The 19329-nt window shown below is 46.2% G+C and overlaps 1 protein-coding gene and 1 pseudogene across 6 annotated transcripts in view; both read left to right on the top strand.

The window, feature by feature from the left end:
* Positions 1-7285, top strand: part of GAPVD1 (GTPase activating protein and VPS9 domains 1) — a 72454-nt gene extending 65169 nt beyond the window's left edge. For 5 of the 6 annotated variants that reach the window (XM_027035117.2, XM_027035118.2, XM_027035115.2 and 2 more), the window contains 4 exons: positions 118-331; positions 2523-2595; positions 3508-3705; positions 5222-7285. In XM_027035117.2, coding sequence (XP_026890918.1) covers positions 118-331; positions 2523-2595; positions 3508-3705; positions 5222-5362 — 626 coding nt within the window. In that variant the 3' untranslated portion in view covers positions 5363-7285. The remainder of the gene's footprint in view (positions 1-117; positions 332-2522; positions 2596-3507; positions 3706-5221) is intronic. The other variant, XM_053204617.1, reaches the window with a different exon arrangement.
* A 3494-nt stretch (positions 7286-10779) lies between these two features.
* Positions 10780-13480, top strand: LOC106965870 (single-stranded DNA-binding protein, mitochondrial-like; annotated as a pseudogene).
* Positions 13481-19329: the final 5849 nt, after the last annotated feature.

The following is a 19329-nucleotide window of genomic DNA, read 5'->3' as shown; positions in this document are numbered from 1 at the left end:
CTTTTGGCTTTAAGAACATAATACCTGCAGAGCTAGTGATTAAAATGATTTCTGTAATTTCCTTTTTAAGATTATTCAGATAGCATATTATAAAAAAATCATTATTTTGCATTGGAGACTTTCAGAAACTCACAGCAGCTGATGATAAAACTGCTCAGGTAGAGGATTTTCTGCAGTTCCTTTATGGTGCAATGGCCCAGGACGTCATATGGCAGAACGCGAGTGAGGAGCAGCTTCAGGATGCTCAGCTGGCCATTGAACGAAGTGTGATGAATCGGATTTTCAAGCTTGCTTTCTACCCTAACCAGGATGGGGACATACTTCGTGACCAGTGAGCACTCCCATGTTTACCGCACCTGTGTTGACCACGTAGGGGTACATCAGCCAGTCCCGTGTTTTACACAAGCTGTGCATGAGACTTAGCGATGCCAGTAAAGGCAGTGCATGCTATCATTTTCCCCCATCTGAGTGACCAGGGCAGAAAGAAGGATAGCACTCTGTTTTCAGGGAGTGGGGAATTGGGCCGGAGGGCATATCAATCGGTATGGCCTTCCTGGAAGGCCCTGCTGCTATTCTGCCTTAGCTGTTCTCCCCTTCTTTCCTCTTCCTGCTCTTCCTTATCTTTCACATCTTGACTGCAGCACCACTCTTCTGACCTTTCTGACCAGGGTCAGTCCCTGGCAGGGCTCTCTCGGACCTGCGTACCTTTCTTTAGCACTTGCCACTGTTGGGGTTTCACATCTGGTAGAGCCACAGTTCCTCGGCCTGGCACTACTGGCACGTGGGGCCAGGTAACTCCTTGGTGTGGGAGGCTGCTGTGTGCCTTGCAGGATGTTTGGCAGCATCTCTGGTCTGTACACAGGAGATGCTGGTAGTTCCCCACCAGTTGTAAGAACCAGAATGTCTCCAGACATTGCCAGATGTCCCTCGGGAGGAGGGGAGGTGCAGAATCACCCCCTTAGTGATCCCTGCTGTGTGTGGTCATCTGGTGAATGCTTCTCTCCTCCACTGGATTGTTGTCTCCGTGAGAGCAGGAACATGATGCTGTTAGTTACCACTCTGTCCCAGCATCAGGCACAGGACTTGACTTCTGTATGCTCATTATTTATTTATTAAGAATGAAAAACTGTATGTTTGAATATCAAAAAATATCTGGAAATCTATGATGTATGAGTCATGTCTCGATAAAGCTGGTTTTAAAAAGTAATCCTAAAAAAAATTTATCCTGACAAAAAAAAAAAAAAAAAAGAAACCTGGAGTGGTAACAGTGGTTATATTTGGGGTAATGAGACTGTGGGTGATTTCTCATTTTCATTTTCCCTCTCTTACACTTTCTTGAACACTGCTTCACAGCCCTGTTTCTGCCATGTGGAGGTGGCTACTCTGTCCCCAGCAGTAACACCCGCTTACTGTGCCAGTGACTCTCAAGGGGTCCATGTGATAGGACCTCAGGATGAGTCATGAATGGTTAATAGAAGCTTTCTTTCACAGAAATGCTAAGGTCTTACATGTATGTTTGAGAGCACTCACTCTTCTGTGAATGGGTTAGGGTTGTTCTAGCCTGCCTCTCCCGCTCTTCATAGTCTAAGAGGCACACCCCATGGGGCGTCTGGGGGGCTCAGTCAGTTGAGCATCCGACTTCGGCTCGGGTCATCTCACGGTTCGTGGGTTCGAGCCCCACGTAGGGCTCTGTTCTGACAGCTTGGAGCCTGGACCCTGCTTTGGATTCTGTGTCTCCCTCTCTCTCTGCCCCTCCCCCGCTCACGCTCTGTCTCTCTCAAAAATAAATAAATGTTAAGAGGCACACCCCGGCTTCTGTGCCTTATTCACCAAATGGGACATATTTTCTTTCCGGAGACCAGTTTTTAGCTTCCAGAATGGGATAAATGGGAGTAGGGGCATTCAAACTGTATTTCCTGCAAAGAGCAGTATTGGGTACCCTCTCCTCCGTGGCATGTCTTCAGGTTTTATAGAGTGCACAGTTAACCAGTGCTCCGGAAAAAACAGTAGAAGCCAGGAAGGCTGGGTTTAGCGCCTGCTGCTAACCCTTGTGTGACCTCAGGCAAGCCTTTCACCTGTCTAAGCCTGATTATTTTCATCTATGAAATAGGAGAGAGGTTGAGTGTTCTCAGAGTCCCTTCTCTGTCTGAGCTTCTGTGGTCTTTGGTTTCTGGCTTTTAATCCCTCTACTTCCTCTGTGCTTTTACTAATTAGTGTGTCCGGGTGGCTTCTGGGCTAGGGCTCCTCCCCTTTCTCCTTTGGAATGCTGAACTGGGCTGGGAAGGAAGGACTTCCCTACTCTCCTTGCCTCCCCTCAGCCCACTCAGCATTTCTAAGGAGATCCTAAGTGTGAGACATTTTTGACAAGAGGGAATACTTACAGCTAAGCGTCTCAACCGTAATTGTAATCTGTATCTCGAAAGAAGTCTTAACGTTTTAAATGTTTTGAAAAAAAAAAACATTTTTTATGTGCCTTTTTTTTCTGAAATATGTATTTACATATGTGTTTTTGGCGTTTTCAGAGTCCTTCATGAACATATTCAGAGATTGTCTAAAGTAGTGACTGCAAATCACAGAGCTCTACAGATACCAGAGGTAATACAGTTTTATGTAGTATTAGTAGTTGCTTGATAACGCCATATGCATGTTCAGAACAATTTGCATTCGAGGTATTTCTAACTTTAAAGTTCTCAGAGGTCCTAGGATTAACATATCCTGGCATGGAAGGGGCCTTGGGGAGAGGAGGAGGAGGGCTGCACTGAGGGGCCCCTGCCCAGATGCCACTCAGCGTGCGGGCGGGGCTTCTGCCTACACCTGCTCCGCCTGCAGCAGCCTTGCTCTCCAGGGATGTTTTTATAGCCAGGTTTCTGCAGAAATGTCCCATTCGAGTAAGGGATCTGGTGGCACTCCACAGAATGTGACAGCTATTCCAGGGGAACAAATTGAATCTGAATGTGACATCAAAGTTACCTGTTAGTGTCATACAACGTCTACAAAATAATGGAAAAGTTCAGGTATTTGACTTTTCTGGTTGTTTTATTAGTGTCCCCACTAATGAAATGTCAGTATAAGTTTATAAATTACCTTGGTTTTTTTTAATCTGTTCTTTCTAGAACTACTGCAACAAAGGTAACATATTTTTACGATATTTTCCTTCAGAAGTAGCTTGTTTGTACTTTTAGAATCAGCTGCTCCTTGTAGATAAGTTCCATTTTAGCTATTTAAGAAAGATAATTGTTTGGCATTTTATGAGGTCTAGATTGGTGTTATCATATGTCCTTTCCTCCATTAATGGAGGATTGATTCATTTGAAAATGCAAAGCAAATTATTTAAAAATTTACTAAGCTTCAGTCTTAGTGGAAGGGAGGGAACCACAATCTGGTTTTACTGAAGAAAGGAAAAGGCACCAAGCTTACCCTTCTGCTTCCTGACATGGAGGTTGTCCTGGTCGCTTCCTGTAGTTGCTGTTGAATTCAAGATTCGGGTCTGTTTGTGATCTCGCTTAGGTTTATCTTCGGGAGGCACCATGGCCATCCGCACAGTCAGAAATCAGGACAATAAGTGCTTACAAGACGCCCCGAGACAAAGTGCAGTGCATCCTGAGAATGTGCTCCACGATCATGAACCTCCTGAGTCTGGCCAATGAGGACTCCGTCCCCGGAGCAGATGACTTTGTCCCTGTTTTGGTATTTGTGTTGATAAAGGTGGGCCGGGCCCCTCACTACTATTAATGAAGAGAGTTTATTTGGTGGTTCCAAGCAGGTTGGTGCAGGGCTTCACGTGCTCTTCCCAGTCTCAAGCTCTGTGTTACCCAGAAAGAGTCTAATGTGAAGTCTTGTTCTGTCCAAAAGTTAAGATTTTCGAAAGAAAGGATAGGAGGACCGGATTCCTAGATGAACATTTTCAACTTTTACATGCCTGAGGTTCTTGGTTGGGGCTCGGTATGTAATTATTGAGTGAGTGAATGAGGGAAAATTCTTTTTATTGCACTCTTACCATCTTCTTCCACACTGAATTCCTCATGGTCCTTGTCACCTGAACCGTCAAATCTACCAAACACCTGTCTCCTTTTGGCCTCTTATTTTGTAATTGTGCCATGTTATCTTTTTAAAGGTTTGTTTATTTATTTTGAGAGAGGGAGAGAGCAAGCAGGGAAGGGATAGAGGGAGGGAGAGAGAGAATCCCCAGCAGGTTCTGGGCTGTCAGCACAGAGCCTGACGTGGGGCTTGATCCCATGAACTGTGAGATCATGACCTGAGCCGAAATCAGGAGTCAGATGCTTAACCTACTTACTGGGCCACCCAGGCGCCCCTGTGCCATATTATCTTAAAATGTACTGGTGTCTCTTGTGTGTGTGTGTGTGTGTGTGTGTGTGTGTGTGTGTGTGTTTACTTTAAAATTGAAATGTCATCATTTAAACAGTTTATTGTGAACATTTTCAGGGGAACCATGCAGTTTGGGTGCACACAGCCGCCAAATGACTGTGTCACTTGTGTGTTCCAGTTAGTTCAGACCACCTGTTGACGTCTAAAGTATATCTGACATATGTTTTACTAATTCTTGATATTGCGGTATTTCTGCAATCTGAATTCTTAGCTCAGTCGGCAGCCTATAGGATCAGTGTGCGGTCAGCCTTCCCGACTCCTGCTGTCGGCCGTTGTCCTTGTATCTTCCAGGTGTGATGTGTCTCGTTCTTTGCAGAGCCAGTGCGAGCTCGTTCTGGGGCACAGGCCTTAGTGTGTCCCCCCAACCACTTACAACGCCTGTGTCCTTTCTGTCTATGTGAAAAAAGTAAAAAGCAGGAGATGTTCTGTGTTACCTCTGGCAACTCACCATATTATCTTTTTAGTTTTTTTTCTTTCTCAATTAGTGTACAGCCTTTATTTCCTTATCTAACATTCTGGAATCCTGGGATGTGTTGAGTAAAGTCCACTAGGATTAGTTCAGCCTCCATAAGGACCAGCAAGCTTCATTGACTTATAAGGATAGAAAGGTCTAGATAGTTCAGCTGTGGCATTAGAACCTGAGTTGCCTTTCCAGTATACCGTTGTTACTCATAGTGGCTAAGGTTTATAAATTGTTCCCGAAGAAGACTTTGGGGATTATTTTCAAAAGGACTGGTGTCTCTTTCATAGGAAGACATTGGAAGATGTTAGCTTAGATGGTTTTTGCGGAGTTGTACACCTGAGTAATTGACTCTCTTCGTTTTCACTTCTCTAGGCAAATCCACCCTGTTTGCTGTCTACCGTCCAGTATATCAGTAGCTTTTATGCCAGCTGTCTGTCTGGAGAGGAGTCCTACTGGTGGATGCAGTTCACGGCAGCGGTGGAATTCATTAAAACGATTGATGACCGGAAGTGACCAAGACCAAGGCCCACCGAGGCAGCAGACTGTTAGGCGGGCAAACAGCTCTCTTAGAAAATGTACCAGCTGCTTTGAAGGCTGAAGATTGTTTTTGTATAATATTGTACAGCGTTCAGACATTTTAAAACAGATCTTTACTAAACAGATTAATGAGCTAACAAGCAGGTTCTCTTTTCTTTGGGCTCTTTTCTTTTCTGTTGCATATTTGGTTATTTTCTTGTCCCAAGTAGAGACTAGTACTGCAAAAAGGGACCACATTTTTCAGGTATTTTGAAATATTAAAAAACAGAACAAAATCTAGAAAATTCCTAGATCTCCATTCACGAATACCCATTCCTTCCTTTTATTTAAAAAAACAAAAAAGAAAAAGAAAAGAACAGTACACCTCTTTTTAGATGCTGCGTAATCTTCTATGCATCTAATGGAAGGGAAATAGCAGTTGCACTGAGGATTATAATAGTGGTGACATTAGTGGCATTATATAAATACACTCACCTAGATCGAAAAGCTAAGAAGGAAATGTAAATATAATATATATTTATATTTGATGTAATATGGACATCTTCAGATTCTAATAAACAAGGAATATTGCTGATAGTAGGTTGTGACGTACCCTCTTGTGAAATGGTTTCCTTGACAAAGTTTAAGCTGAGCTTAAAAGCAACAAACAAATACACAGAAATATTTATTAAAGTGTAAAACAGTTTCTTGAACTTTCTAGGTGTGGAGTTTGATGCACAAGGCTGCCTTTGATGAGGGGTATAACAATCACTTAGACATTCCTCACCACAGACGTCTTTGAGCCTGCAGGAGGAGCGAGGTAGACTGTTTAATCACCATGCGTTACATACAGAGGAACAGTAGATACCTAACATGTTACTGTGGTACATACTAAATACAGTGTAGAAACCCCAAACAGAACTCCTTTTAAACCTTTCATTGTAATATATTTTTGATGATTATTCACATTGAATGACAGACCAGGAATTCAGTGAATGTCATTTTTTAAAAACTAATTTGTATTGTCTGCTCTAGTGATACAAGTTTTACTAGTGATAAACTATTTTAATCAACCATATTATTCTTATGGAAAAAAAAATCTATTTTGGCAGGTTTCTGTGCCTTTATTTCCCTCTTCTGAACAAAAGTCTGGGTTTCAGTATTTTGGTTTGATTGTATATTGATAATTAATCAGGAATGGGTGTTGGTGTGTGAGAAATTGGCTAGGGAGGCACACCAGAGCTTCAAGCACAAGTCTGGGGTGTAACTCATCCCCGACTGCTTTCACTCTGTATGTTTCCTAAACTTGGTTAGCTTCTTTTATAACAAACTCAGTCCCATACTTTGAGTCTCTTGTTGCTAGCAGCATTTCTAGGCATTTTTAAGGGAACTGTGACAAACAGCGGTGAGCAGATGAATCCGGAGGCCGTCTTCTCTCCGAGACCTCTGTGTTTAATTGTGCCTGAAGAAGCTGGATTTTCTTTATGCTCCCATCTCTTCTCATTCATTTATTTTAGAATACCGAGATAAGTTACATAGGAGTGTGGGATGTGGTTTCTGCCTTTTAGGGAGAGATCAAAATTAAACTAGTACTACAAAATGTCCTTTTGAATGTTAGGTCAAGAAATCTGTGTAGAGTCCTGTGCTTCATGGGCTGTGACTGTCAAACCTGCCTACATATTAGAAGTCAGATCCTGTCATTAAATACTTTACAAGACAAACAGTCTGACACGATTTCTAAGACCTAGGGCGAGTCCATTTATTTCAGTATTTGATTCAATAAATGTTAAGTCAATAGAAGACTTGGAATAGTTGAAATTCATTTTTATGGGCTTTAACAGATTTTTTTTCCTCTCCAAATGGTTGCTAAATCCATTCTGTGTTATCACTATAGAAATAAATACGAAGCTGTGGACATTGCACAGGGCTCTTTTCTGTGGAGGAGAAGGTGGTGAGTTGTGGGTGTAGGGCTGTGCTGGAGGCAGGAGGTGAGAGCCATGCAGTGCTGGGGCCAGGGGTGAGGGTGGAACCCCAGGGACCTGGCATCCGATTACACCTCTGAGACAGAGGCCCGGGCCTGGGTCTTAACTCGGGAGCTGGCCGAGAAGCACAGCCCGGCTCTTTAAGGAGCATCTACGTCTCCCTCTGCAAACCCTTTTAGGAGCCAGAACCAATCAGCATCAGCCATTTTGCTGGCTTGATTTCATGGCATGATTTTCTTACAGTGTTGATTTCTGAATTTAGGAGTTGGTGACTATCTGCGTGGCAGCGGTAGGGTGGGAGACAGGGAGTAATTTGACTTTGCTCCTTTGGGAAGGAGGGATAGTTGTTCTTTGGTTCTTATTACATTTCCTCCCAGCACTTATTTTATATGAGGGATTAGTGCAAAAGTATAAAATCACCCATAGGAAACAGTAGCCGCTGAGTATTATGTGGAATTTGCAATGATGTTGTTAAATGGAGAGAGAGTGGCTCAGTTCACTGAAATATTCTACAGTTAACTTCTCTAGTGAAAAATCAGTTTATATTTTGTGTTAATATTCTGCTTCCTGAAAGTTAAGCAGTAGAAACACAGACTGAGGACGGTCTTCATAAAATTACTATTTTTTTTAAACCTGGTAAACGTTTTTGTTTTCTTTCTCCGCTTTAGTTTACGTCTCAGCCCCAGGAATTGCTGGCTTCTGCTTTTTCTTTTTAAAACCTGCTTATGAAAGCCTTTTTTTATACAGATATTAAATTGCTGTAGTAAGAGAATTAGGCTTCGTGAGGGATTGAAAATAGATGTGATGCATGGTTTTCCCTTTTCCTGTTGTGTCCTGGAAGCCTTTGTTTAATCCAGACTTTCAATATACACTTTGCTGAGGTGCTAAGCCAGAGAACAGGAACCTGGCCCAAATGGTAGTGAGGCCGCGCTCTCGTCAGACCCAGCAGCTGAGCGCGCGTGCCCATCCAGCACCGTCTTTGCGTAACCTGCCATGCGGATTCCGGTTTGAGCCAAGTAAAGGTCAACTTCATGTTTTAAATGGGTGAGGCTTTAAAGACCCCGTTCTCTGATGTGATTGGGTGTGGAAAAGGAAAAGGAGGACCACACTTGCTCAAAATTATTAGTGGGTTGCATGGGAGTGATAGAAATGTAGCGGGGTTAGCTTCTTAAACGTTTTCCTCCTGCTTCTCCGTTCCTGCTTTATTTCTTTAAGGAAAAGTCTATATTTGCCCTCTTTCCAGTTCTTTTAAATCTAGTGAATTTATTCTGTATTTGATTGCTATAATTCGGGGGGTGGGGGGAAATCAGAAACCATCTTGAAGCTCAATTTTTAGTAAGTAGATTAACAGTGATGAGGTATTTTAGATATTTTGAATGCCAAAATGCTTGAGAATTTGCCAGGTTAATACTTAATATACCTTAGAATGTAGGTTACCCAAGATGACCAGGAACGGCTTTATTACCCTGGAGAACACTTAGAGAAAGGGAAACATAGTTTGCGCATTGTCACGGTTGGTGTGGTTGAGCTATGGAGTCACGGTGGAGCTCATGTGTCCCATAGGCCTGCGCTCAGCAATGGTTAAGTTCGAGAGTGGGGAGGTCCTCTCCACTTGGTTAATGGCAGACAGTGCGGGCAGGGGCCACACGCCTTAAAAATTCACCCCTGCTGAGTTGATATTCTGTCTTGTTTACCGTATTCTTGTGCTTCTCCTGTACTAAAAAGCTTTGTACTGCCTCTCCTCTCGAAACTGATAAAACCTTACCTAAGCCTCAGTTAATGAGCTTGCACAATCTTGTATATGTACAGGAGACTCATCCTGTTTTCTAATGTGATCACTAATGTACAGTCTCATTCTGTAAAACTGATTAAAAAGGGAGAGCAGTTGAATTCACTGCGTTTTATGTTTCCATCATCTATTTTGTACGCAGAAGCATTTCTGAAAGTTTCTTTGACTCCAAATATTACTAATGTTCTCCAAGAATTCACACTTGCCTTTTTTTCATCTGAACATCTAAGGATATTTGTTAAGTGTGGTCCAGGAAGGAATTAGAATGAGCTAGCGGTTACTAACGAGATTGTGAACGTTTACTGTTTTAACACAGTTTGTATCTGGCCCTTGTATTTGGTAGCGATTCATCAGCCTTAGTTCTGAGAGCAAAAGTCCTAATCACAGTATTTCCTGAAGCCTTTATTAAACTTTTCAGCCCAGGGGAGGTGCTATTAGACAAGGAGCCCTTGTCACAAGCTCACTCTGCAGGCTTCCCTTGCTGGTGGAAAGGTGCTTTCCCTGTATTGATTGCTCCTTATTTAGAAGGAAACATTAAAAAATTTGATTAGGGCTCAGTGTTCATTCAGTCTGTTCAGTATTAAAGTTAATGCTATCACTGGCCTAAAACTGGACATAGAATTCGACTCTACTTGCCAACTTGGCATTACCTGTGTGCTTGGACTCCTGTTATATTTGTACCCACTCAACCCTTCTCTCCCAAGAAGTGGCTCTGTAGCTTTTCCCAAAGGAGGCTGAGCCAGTGGCACTGTTTAGCTAAGCCTCCATGCAGCACTGCCTGTAAAACGTGTCATGATCCTGAAAAGGGAAATCCTTTCTCAGAAGCTCCTCTTGGCTGTAAATGTGTCCTCTGCCTAGAGATTTCAGTTTTCATCGGAGAGCTTTTGCTTCGGTCATTTCATTCCAGGAGAATCCTTTTCCATCTTCTTGGTGGTACCAAAATGCAGTACATAGACTTTTTAGAAAATTGACCAAAGAGGCTGGAGAATCTCTGGTTGTGAGAATCCTGAAAACATCTTCCACATTTGGGAATAGTGCTCAGTTCCAAGTCATTGAACCTGTTGTGGATGCTGAACATGAAAACCACAGTAGACCTAATTCTGTTAACTAGGAATTCAGCATGTTGCTGGCCAAAACCATTAAATTTTATGTACCTGTGAAAAGAGTATCTGATGTGATTTTTTTAAAGTAAGCTCTGCCTAACGTGGGGCCTGAACTCACGACCTCGAGATCAGGATTAGCCCGCTCCACTGACTGAACCAGCCAGGAGCCCCTTTTAATGTGATTTTTAAAAATATAGGACATTTTCACTTCAGCTTTCCTTACTGCTCTTAATTTGTAGGCTTGACAAACGTTTTTTAACCAGGGCTGTTGATTAATATACATAGCTGCTGATGTTTCTTAATCATTCCTGATGAATTCAGTCAAGGGCTCTGTTCCGACTCACTCTGATCAAAGGAATTATAATCTCTGGGGTTGGGACCTAAAATTGTGCCCCAGGGAGTTCTGTAAACCATGCTTTTCTAAACTTCCCTGTTGAGAATCACCTGGTACTCTTGTTTGTAAATCTGAATTTATTGAGGATGGAACCAGGAATCTTTACATGCTCAAGTGGTCCTAAAGAGTCAGGAAAAGGCTAATGATTAAATTGTAGAAAAAAGAAAATAGAAGCCATATTTCAAAGAACTGTATTACAGGTACTTGATCAGTTTTTAAGAGCAGAGTCTGAAATAGCAAGCAGTTTCGTTCTTGAAAGATCTCTGAATCGTGTGCATTTACTAGGGCAAGTGGGTCAGGACCCTGTCATGACACAGGTGGAAGAAAAACACCCGGTCACAGTATTTTCTCCAGCGGCAAATGAGATGTGGCGATGAGAGAAAAGTGAAGCATACCAAGTGGGTGATGTCAGTCAAATGACAACGTGGCACAGTATGTCATCATTCCAGGCAAGTTTCAGAGATGTGGCCTATTGGTATACGAAGAAGGGTCTCGAATTTATATGGAAAGGGAAATAGACTATGGTGAATTCGCGGACAAAAATAATGGAAGGTGACAAGGAACAACAGCAGTAGCTGATAACATTTTATTTCTGGGTGACCGAGGGACCAAACGAAGGCATGGAATGGACAGTTCTTATTTGGCCATTGTTTGGTAGTCTTATTTCCAAATCATGTATAGTCCTTATAATTAAGACAATTTTTTTTAAATGTTTATTTATTTTTGAGACAGCGTGACTGGGGGAGAGGCAGAGAGAGACACACACAGAATCCGAAGCAGGCTCCAGGCTCCGAGCCATCAGCACAGAACCTGAGATGAGGCTCAAACTCATAAACCGTGAGATCATGACCTGAGCCAAAGTCAGACACCCAGTTGAGTCACCCCGGTGCCCCTAGTCTATAATTTTTAAGGGCAAGCATTAAAAGTTTTCTTTTATATAAAAACAAAAGTAAGTCCTCCAGGTGACATCCTCAGGGAAGTTTGAGAAGTGCCATGACGGCCAGCCTTTCACCAAGTATGAACCAGTGGACCACGTGCACTGCCTAACTGGCGACATCCATAAACTTGTGATCTCACCCTGCAGCCATTGAATCAGATTTCTGGGGGAAAGTCCAGGAATCTACATTCCCAGCAAGCTCCCCATCTGACTCTGATGCTTGTTAAAATTCAGGATCCACTGCAGAAGTTCAATTTTTAAAGGCTTGGCCCCACATCCTATAAGGATGACAGGTGTGAGGAAGGCAGACCCTTACACAGGGGTGCCTGGGTGGCTCAGTCGGTTGAGTGTCTGACTTCAGCTCGGGTCATGATCTCATGGTTTGTGGGTTCAAGCCCCACAGAGGGCTTGATCTTCTGTCCCCCTCTCCCTTGCACCTCCCCTGCTTGTGCTCTCTCAAAAACAAATAAATATTAAAAAAACAAACAACTTTGACCAGATGGCCAGTCCAGTTTATCCTGTAAGGATAGCTCTTTTTATTTGCTTAAATACAAGTGTTTTCTTTACTCATAACCAGGGTGGTTATGTAAAAACTATCTTTTTCCCAAATCTCAAATGCCTGAACATCTCCAGGGGATCACAGTGTTCAAATTTCTGTATGAAAAAAATATTTGTCTAATCTTCTTCCTCATAATCCTCACTATTTCGCTTTCAAAATGTCTGATTTCTGTTGTGTTTTGTTTCTGCTTACAATTGGCGTCCCATTAGTTCTCGCAGCCCCTGGCATCTGACTTGACTTTCCTCTCTTTCCAAGCCCCTCAGTCAATCCATGGAATCCAACTCCTGGATTTATTGACCTCCTTCCTGCCTACTCATTTCTTGATCACCAACAACCCTGTGTCCCTTCTCATTGGCTGTTGCTAATGACTGAGGCCCTGGGGCCGAGTGGGGAGTGAGCTGCTCCAGGAGAGGAAGGGGAAGGAGGGAAGAGCAAAAAAAGTGACAGATGACAGAAAGGGAAGGTGGTAAGGGCCACCCCCTAGCACTTCCTCCACTGCAAAACTGGACCACACCCACCAGCCTGAAGTGTCTTCCCTCCCTGGAAGGTTCCTGCCACCTGAAAAGCCATGGTTTTGAGTTGTGTGTGGCTGTAGCACCAGAAGACGGTTCTAATCTTAGCTTCGCCACGAACCAGACCTAAGGCAAGTGACAACTTCGAAGGGCTGTTCCCGGTTGGGCTCTATTATCTCAATGACCCTTCCAGTATCTGATTTTTTCCTATGTATATTAGGATTATATATATCATCTTGAAATATTTCTCCTGCCCTATCATTTGAGGGATGTAGCTAAAGCGCACTGACACCGTGGAGGTCACCCTAGACGGGCAGCAGTGGCTATGCCCCTAGACATTCCAGGCACACATGAACAACCCGTGAGCACAGAAACCACTCGAAAGGAACCCATTTTTAACTGAAAGGCTCTGTAGTGAACCTACGTCTTTTGTGCTGTGGTCATGAATACTAACTAGAGTGGAACAATTTCTGAAGCTTTCCTTTTTACCCTTCTGGGTTTGGATACTTCAGTCCATAAGCATCCTGCCCCATCCTGCTTCTGGCGCTTTGCTTCACTGCCCCCATCTCTGGGTCACCCAAACCTCCTGATGTCTCCCGAGCAACTTCTCCTGAATGTACGTCCACTACCACAGCCGTTTTCCCCCACCTCCGTTCCCACAACCACCTTCTGACTCCCTCCAGGCCCTTTCTCCTAGGTGCTCTTACAATTAGGTCTAATCAGATTCCCCTTCTGCCTAAAATTCTCTCTTCTATTTTGGTTCCAACCTACTTTTCAGCTATATGCCTCTCCCTGTCCCTTCTTCTCCAGCTCCACCTGGGGTCTCAACGCTCTCACCTCTGCCCTGAGGGTCATGCTTTGCCTGCCTATAAGCCTTTGCCTTTGCTGGGTCCTTCTGGCTTCAATACCTCTCCCTAAACACTCCTCCAACTTCAAATGTCCCTTCCGGAGGAAGTCTCCCCAGACGCCCCCATCCTTCCCTCCATCCACAGTGAGGCCACATTCCCTGTACACTTCTCTACAAAGCAATGATCTCCCTGGAGTCTGTGCTCTCCTAGGGGACTGTCCCATCCCAAATTGCAGGTGTCCCCAAATGTCTGCAGATGGGGATGGAGGAGAGGACAGACAGTAGCTCCTCAGCAAAGGGGGTTCCTCCTTCTTTCCCCACCTTCACATCCTCTGGGAAGGCACCCTGCCCCAAGCCCGTGGCCTCCACCTGGTAGGCACGTAGGTGGGGGGACACTCCTCTGCAGCCCCATCTAGTGGAGGAAGTGATGAGGAGCCTTGCACCCACCAAAGTGCCAGCACAGCTGTGCCAAGTCTGTGAAGAACTTAGGCTGCACACTGGGCCCCTGGGCCAGGGTCAAGGTCTGCGGGCCCTGTGGGTCAGGATGGGGGCCCAGAACACCTGGGTTCTTCACCTGCAGCTGGTCCTCGGGTCTGGAGACACCAGGGCACTGGCTGGGCCTCGACAACTCCTGCTGCGTGCCCTGGCTGGGCGAGGGGGTCCCCGGATTCCAGACTGTGGGCTGCCCACCATTGGGGTGGTTCCCTTGGGGCTGCCCCGGGGACTCCAGGGCCGGAGTCATACCCTTGCTCCCCATCTTCCCCGTTCTAGATCCAGGCACCAGGTGGTTGCCACACAAAGAATTGGTACGGGTCCTGCTGGGCCACGAGGAGCTGAACAACCGGGAAGGTGGAGTCATCAGAAGAGGGAGCCTGGGGGGGCAGAGGATGTGCTCTCAGTGTGTGCTCCCCACACCTTAGCAAGCACGGGGCAGGGATGGACGCTGTCAGGTACCCTGCTGAGCGCCTGCCCCAAATGTAGCCCAGTCACACCAAAGTGTGGGTGTCGTTGCCGCCTTCCTCCCCACCCTTGTTCCCCGGGCACTATTTACTCCCGCTCTGTGAGGTGGGAATTATCATATCTACTTATTAATTCGAGGGGGGGTCTATACAAACTAGTGTTCACTGGGGCAACAGGGTCACATCCTGCTGGAAGTCTGGGACCTGAACTCACTGCAGCACGTCCAGTTCGCGGGCTCTACCCCTGAGGCTTCCCAGGGGTGGGGGTCCTGTGAGAAGGGCTGGGATTTGCCATTTCCTGGGGTGGCTTTGGGCTAGCCGGTTTCCTCCCAGGTCCCTGCTTTGCTATTCCTTGGGTGACATCTTGTGGCCAAGGACAGGTACAGACAATGGGCTGAAAAGGCTTCCTGGTGAAGGTTCCCCGCCACCACCCCCCCACCACCCCCTCCCACCGCACCCCACCAGGCCCCTTTGGAGGAGGGGTCAGTGTGCCCAGGAGAGCGAGAGGCTCCTGGACACAGAAAGGACCAGCCCCCTTCATCGGGTCTTTCACCAAACTATTTGGCCACCTCTAGATGGACCCCGGGACTCCTTCATGGCCCCCTCCCCACTACGCACACCACAGTCCTCCTTGCCCGCCCTATGTTCTAGCAAACAATAACCATTATACCCGATCTAGAAAGTATTTCTATAGCAAGGTTATTATTCCCATTTCACAGATGAGGCAGCAGCCCTCAGTCACATAGCCAATGAGTAACCCAGTCAGGACTTGAGCCCAGCTCTGACAGGTTCCAAAGCGAGATGATCTCGCTGGACACAGTCCAGTTCTCAAACTGCGAGGACCCTTGCACCCTGTCCTTCAGGGAGGTGCTACCGAGGGTGCACATATTGTCAGTCACAATAACGCCTCGGGTTCTGGGACCATCTTCATGTGCCTGGCACAGCGTTGAGTGCTTTATACACGATACGTCACAGAGCCCTCACCTGTGAACTGGATAGTATTATGAGCCCCATTTTACAGATGAGGAAGCTGAGGCTCAGAGAGGTGAGGTGGTTTATCCAAAGCCACGTAGAAAATAAATGGCAAGGCTCAGATCTGATCCAAGTCTAGAGGATTTCCAAGTCCTTGTTTTTTTAGCTACTTGGGAGTCCTGTCTGGCCCTCTGCAAAATATCAGCCCGACAGGATGGGGTCGGGGGCAGCTCCCATGAGGCGGGAGCAGAAGGAGCTTTGCAAACTGTAGAGGATGGTACCCATGATGGGTCATTATCCTGATCCTGGGCGCACTCCTGCGCAGACGATCCTTTTGAGGGCAGGGCTAGACGCTAGTCACCTCCCCGGTACCCAGCATGAAGCCTGCCACCCAGCGGGCACCAGCAGATCAGGCTGAATAGGATTCTTTGGAGCAGGGACAGCCTACTTCCCCCTTCCCCACACACAACCAGGTCCACTTTGCCAGTGTCAAGGCCACGCCAAGGACAGACGGAGCGTCTCCACCTCCTGATTCGCCTTGTTCAGAAGAAGGGGTGACCTTCGCCTTTGTTGTGACAGGCTGGCACCTGGACTCCCGCGCAGGGACCGGTGGGGGGAGGGGGCCTGGTTGCTGGGGACCCCTCCCAGACCCCTGAGGAAACAGCAGGGCAGGCGGAATATAAATGCGGCTGTGAACGCAGAGGAACAGATGAGAGAGAGCCTCCAGGTGACTGGGTGGAGAGGACCCACCAGGGCAGCGCCTCCTCTCTGCGCACAGATTGAGCCCATGATGAAGATGAATGGAAACCCCTTTGCTGGAAAATGTGGAGGCAATCAAGACGGCTACCTATGCCGAGGGGCCCTCCCACCAGCTCTGAGCAGGGAAATGTTAGGATTCGGAATTTCAGCCGCAGCCACGCGGTTAGCACAGAAACCAGGCAAAACTCGTGACAAGCGGCCCCAATTACAGGATAAATGATACAGGACGCCCGTTAGCTTGGCAGGAGTCAGCGGACTCAAACGGCGGCTGCGGGCGGGTCCGGGGCGGATGACAGCTCGCACAAAAGAAAGGCAGCCCAGATTGGTGAGGACCGCTGGCCCCCGCCTCGGGCCCCTCTGTGAGGTGGCCTTAATGACCAGAAGCCTCTGGAGCCGGTGGCTGTGGGGATTTTAAAGGCTGGGTGAGGGGGAAGGTGGGAGATTGTTTTGCGGGTTATCTAGCGTTTGCTGATGAAAACAAACCCAACTTGTCGCTTCCAAATCCCACACTGGGAGGCAGAACTGATGAGGACACTGTGTCTTCATCTTTCCAGGCCGAAAAATCCCAATTTTTCTCAATATGTCCACTGCAGAGCAATATGTGATCATTCGGTCGCATGCACAGTGGATCAGGAAGAAAGGTTTGCTGAGCGAATTAATATTGTCGACGAGATTGCAGGGGGCATGTTTAACTCACTTCAGGTGCTCTAGAAGATTCGCACAATGGATAAGCTAATTACAAATCATGCCTATTTATTCATTAAAAAGGGCCTGGGGGAAATTCAAAGAGGCAACACTGTCTTAACTTCATTCAATTTGCAGCCTGTGATTAAACGGAACACAGCTGCAAGACTCCAGAAATGCCGCCTGATCCCCACCTTTTCCCTGGTTGAGACTGACCTCTTCTCTGGGGGCCATTTCTACCCTCAAGCAGGGTCTTGTCACCCTTCTTCAGCCCTTCAGACACTCGCTGGCTACTTGTGACTTTGGGCAGGTCCCTTCACCAGCCCACGTCTCAGTTTCCTCATCTGTAGAGTGGGTCCCTGATCCTCTGGCTCTCTGGATTCCCAAGGAATAAGGAGGTGATGGATGTTCAGTGGCCATTCCAGAACTCAGACAGTGGCTGCGTGTGAAGATTCCTTGTCTGCCTTCCCATTCCACCTCTGTACAGTGGGCTGCCTGCCCAGTGCCGGATGGAACTGGCCTGATGTCTCCTACCCATGACCCTGGGAGTCCAGGGGCGGGGTGACCAGCTGTCTCAATTTACCCAGGGCTGAGGTGTTTCCTGGGGTGTGGGATTTTCGGGACTAAAACCTAGACAGTTCCAGGCAAACCCGGACAGTTAGTCACCCTGTGCTCAGAGTCCCCCAAACCCCTCCTTATCTATGTGCCCTAAAATTAAAGTGGAAAATAGAGCTAACTTGATCTTCAGTCCTTGCAAATGTCTGGGAGGCCCACGGGTTGTTTATTATCATCAATAAATTATAAGAACTGAACAGCCAACATTTGCTTAGCATTTTCCGATTCACAAAGTGCTTTTAATTTACCGGATGGGTGTTTTGGGGCTTCCTTTCCATTTACTCAGCACCCACTGGCTGAGCCCCCAGAGCTGATGTGGGAAATAGGAATCCAGGGGCTGTAGCAGAAGCCCTGGGTTCTTGTCCCTGGTCCCCTGTGAAGCCTCAGAGCTGGCAGCCCCTTGGAGCAGACTCAGCTGCACGGTTTCTGTCCCTCTCTCTGCCTTTTTCAGAGGCTTCCATATCTTAGAAAGGGACCCTAGCCACAAAGTAAAATACTAGCCCGATCCATCTGAAATTACTCTTTTTGTGGGTCCCGGTCAAATATGGGCAGCTTCATATGGTTCAACCTAATACAGTAGTGGTGAAGTTCAGGCCACGATGCAACCTGAGACTGTTAATTTCTCTGAGCCTCAGTTTCTCATCTGAGAAATGGGGATATTAATAGTTTCTCTGTCCCACTGTTGCTGTTGGAATTAAATGAGATCATCCATGTATGGCATTTCAGTGATGCCATACGTGGCACATAGTAGGTGCTCTATGAATTAGAGCTCTTATGTTTGGCTTGTATCTGTGTGCGTCCTTCATCTTTCTGAGTTGTCTGTGGTCAGCCACGCGGCAGACAACTGACAGGGTTGAATGAAGGAGCGGAAGTAAATGCATGCTTGTTTCCCAAATGACCTTGAACTCAGGCTGCTTCCCCCTCTGCCAACCAAAGGGCTCTCCCTCTGCCCCCCTTCACTTGGAGACCTCTCGGTAAAACACCCCATTTCCCATGGCTCCCCTCAGGGGGCCTGATGGGTTGTGAGACATGTTTCCATCCCCCCTATGGTTTCTAAAACATACAAATCATTCTGGCTGCACTTCTGTGTTTCATTACTAGGAATGCACATTTGAAAACAACAGAGGGTGAGGTTTAAAAGCAACATGCAATTTTTATTACATATATCTCCAAATCTGCCATTAGGCCCGTCCCCGTGGTGTTATTGACCTTGATTCTTTCTCATTTGCATCCTGCATTTTTCATCCTTTGGAATATGGTGTTTTGGGACTTCTCCATCATTAAGTGGATTTACAGCAATTTCCCTGTGTGTTTTCTCCAAGGGATTCTGTTATGAGATGCACATTAAATCTCCATTAATACCTCATTATCCAACTGATAAGATTACCATGATAATGAGGCAGAAATTCTAATTGTTTCACTTCTTATTGTGCCTTCCATTTAATCCTTTACTCTACCTGGAAGTTGGTCACAAGCTGGTGAGCACCAGGCTGAAAAAGACTTTCCAAACAGAGGACCCGAGACTGGGGTTGTTGTGATCAATAGTGATGGGTTGGGGGTGGGGGGAAAGGAGGTGGAATAGTGTTTAAATTAATTACATTTCCTGGGCAAAAAGTTTGGGGATGGAAAGCCATCTTAAGTGAGCCTAGTTGGCTTATGGAGCTCCCCTGCTCCTGTCTGAACCACACACACACACACACACACACACGTGCACATGTGTCTATGTGCACACACAGGCATGTATATCAATGCACGGGCACATATCCTCACAGCATTCACACATGTGACCATGAGGCACATGTCTGAACTCCAAGTTCAAGAGAGCCTAGCCTCTTGACCTCATGCTGTTTTC

Source organism: Acinonyx jubatus, chromosome D4, assembly GCF_027475565.1.
Source record: "Acinonyx jubatus isolate Ajub_Pintada_27869175 chromosome D4, VMU_Ajub_asm_v1.0, whole genome shotgun sequence".
Taxonomy (NCBI): domain Eukaryota; kingdom Metazoa; phylum Chordata; class Mammalia; order Carnivora; family Felidae; genus Acinonyx; species Acinonyx jubatus.
This window is presented reverse-complemented; position numbering and strand designations above follow the sequence as displayed.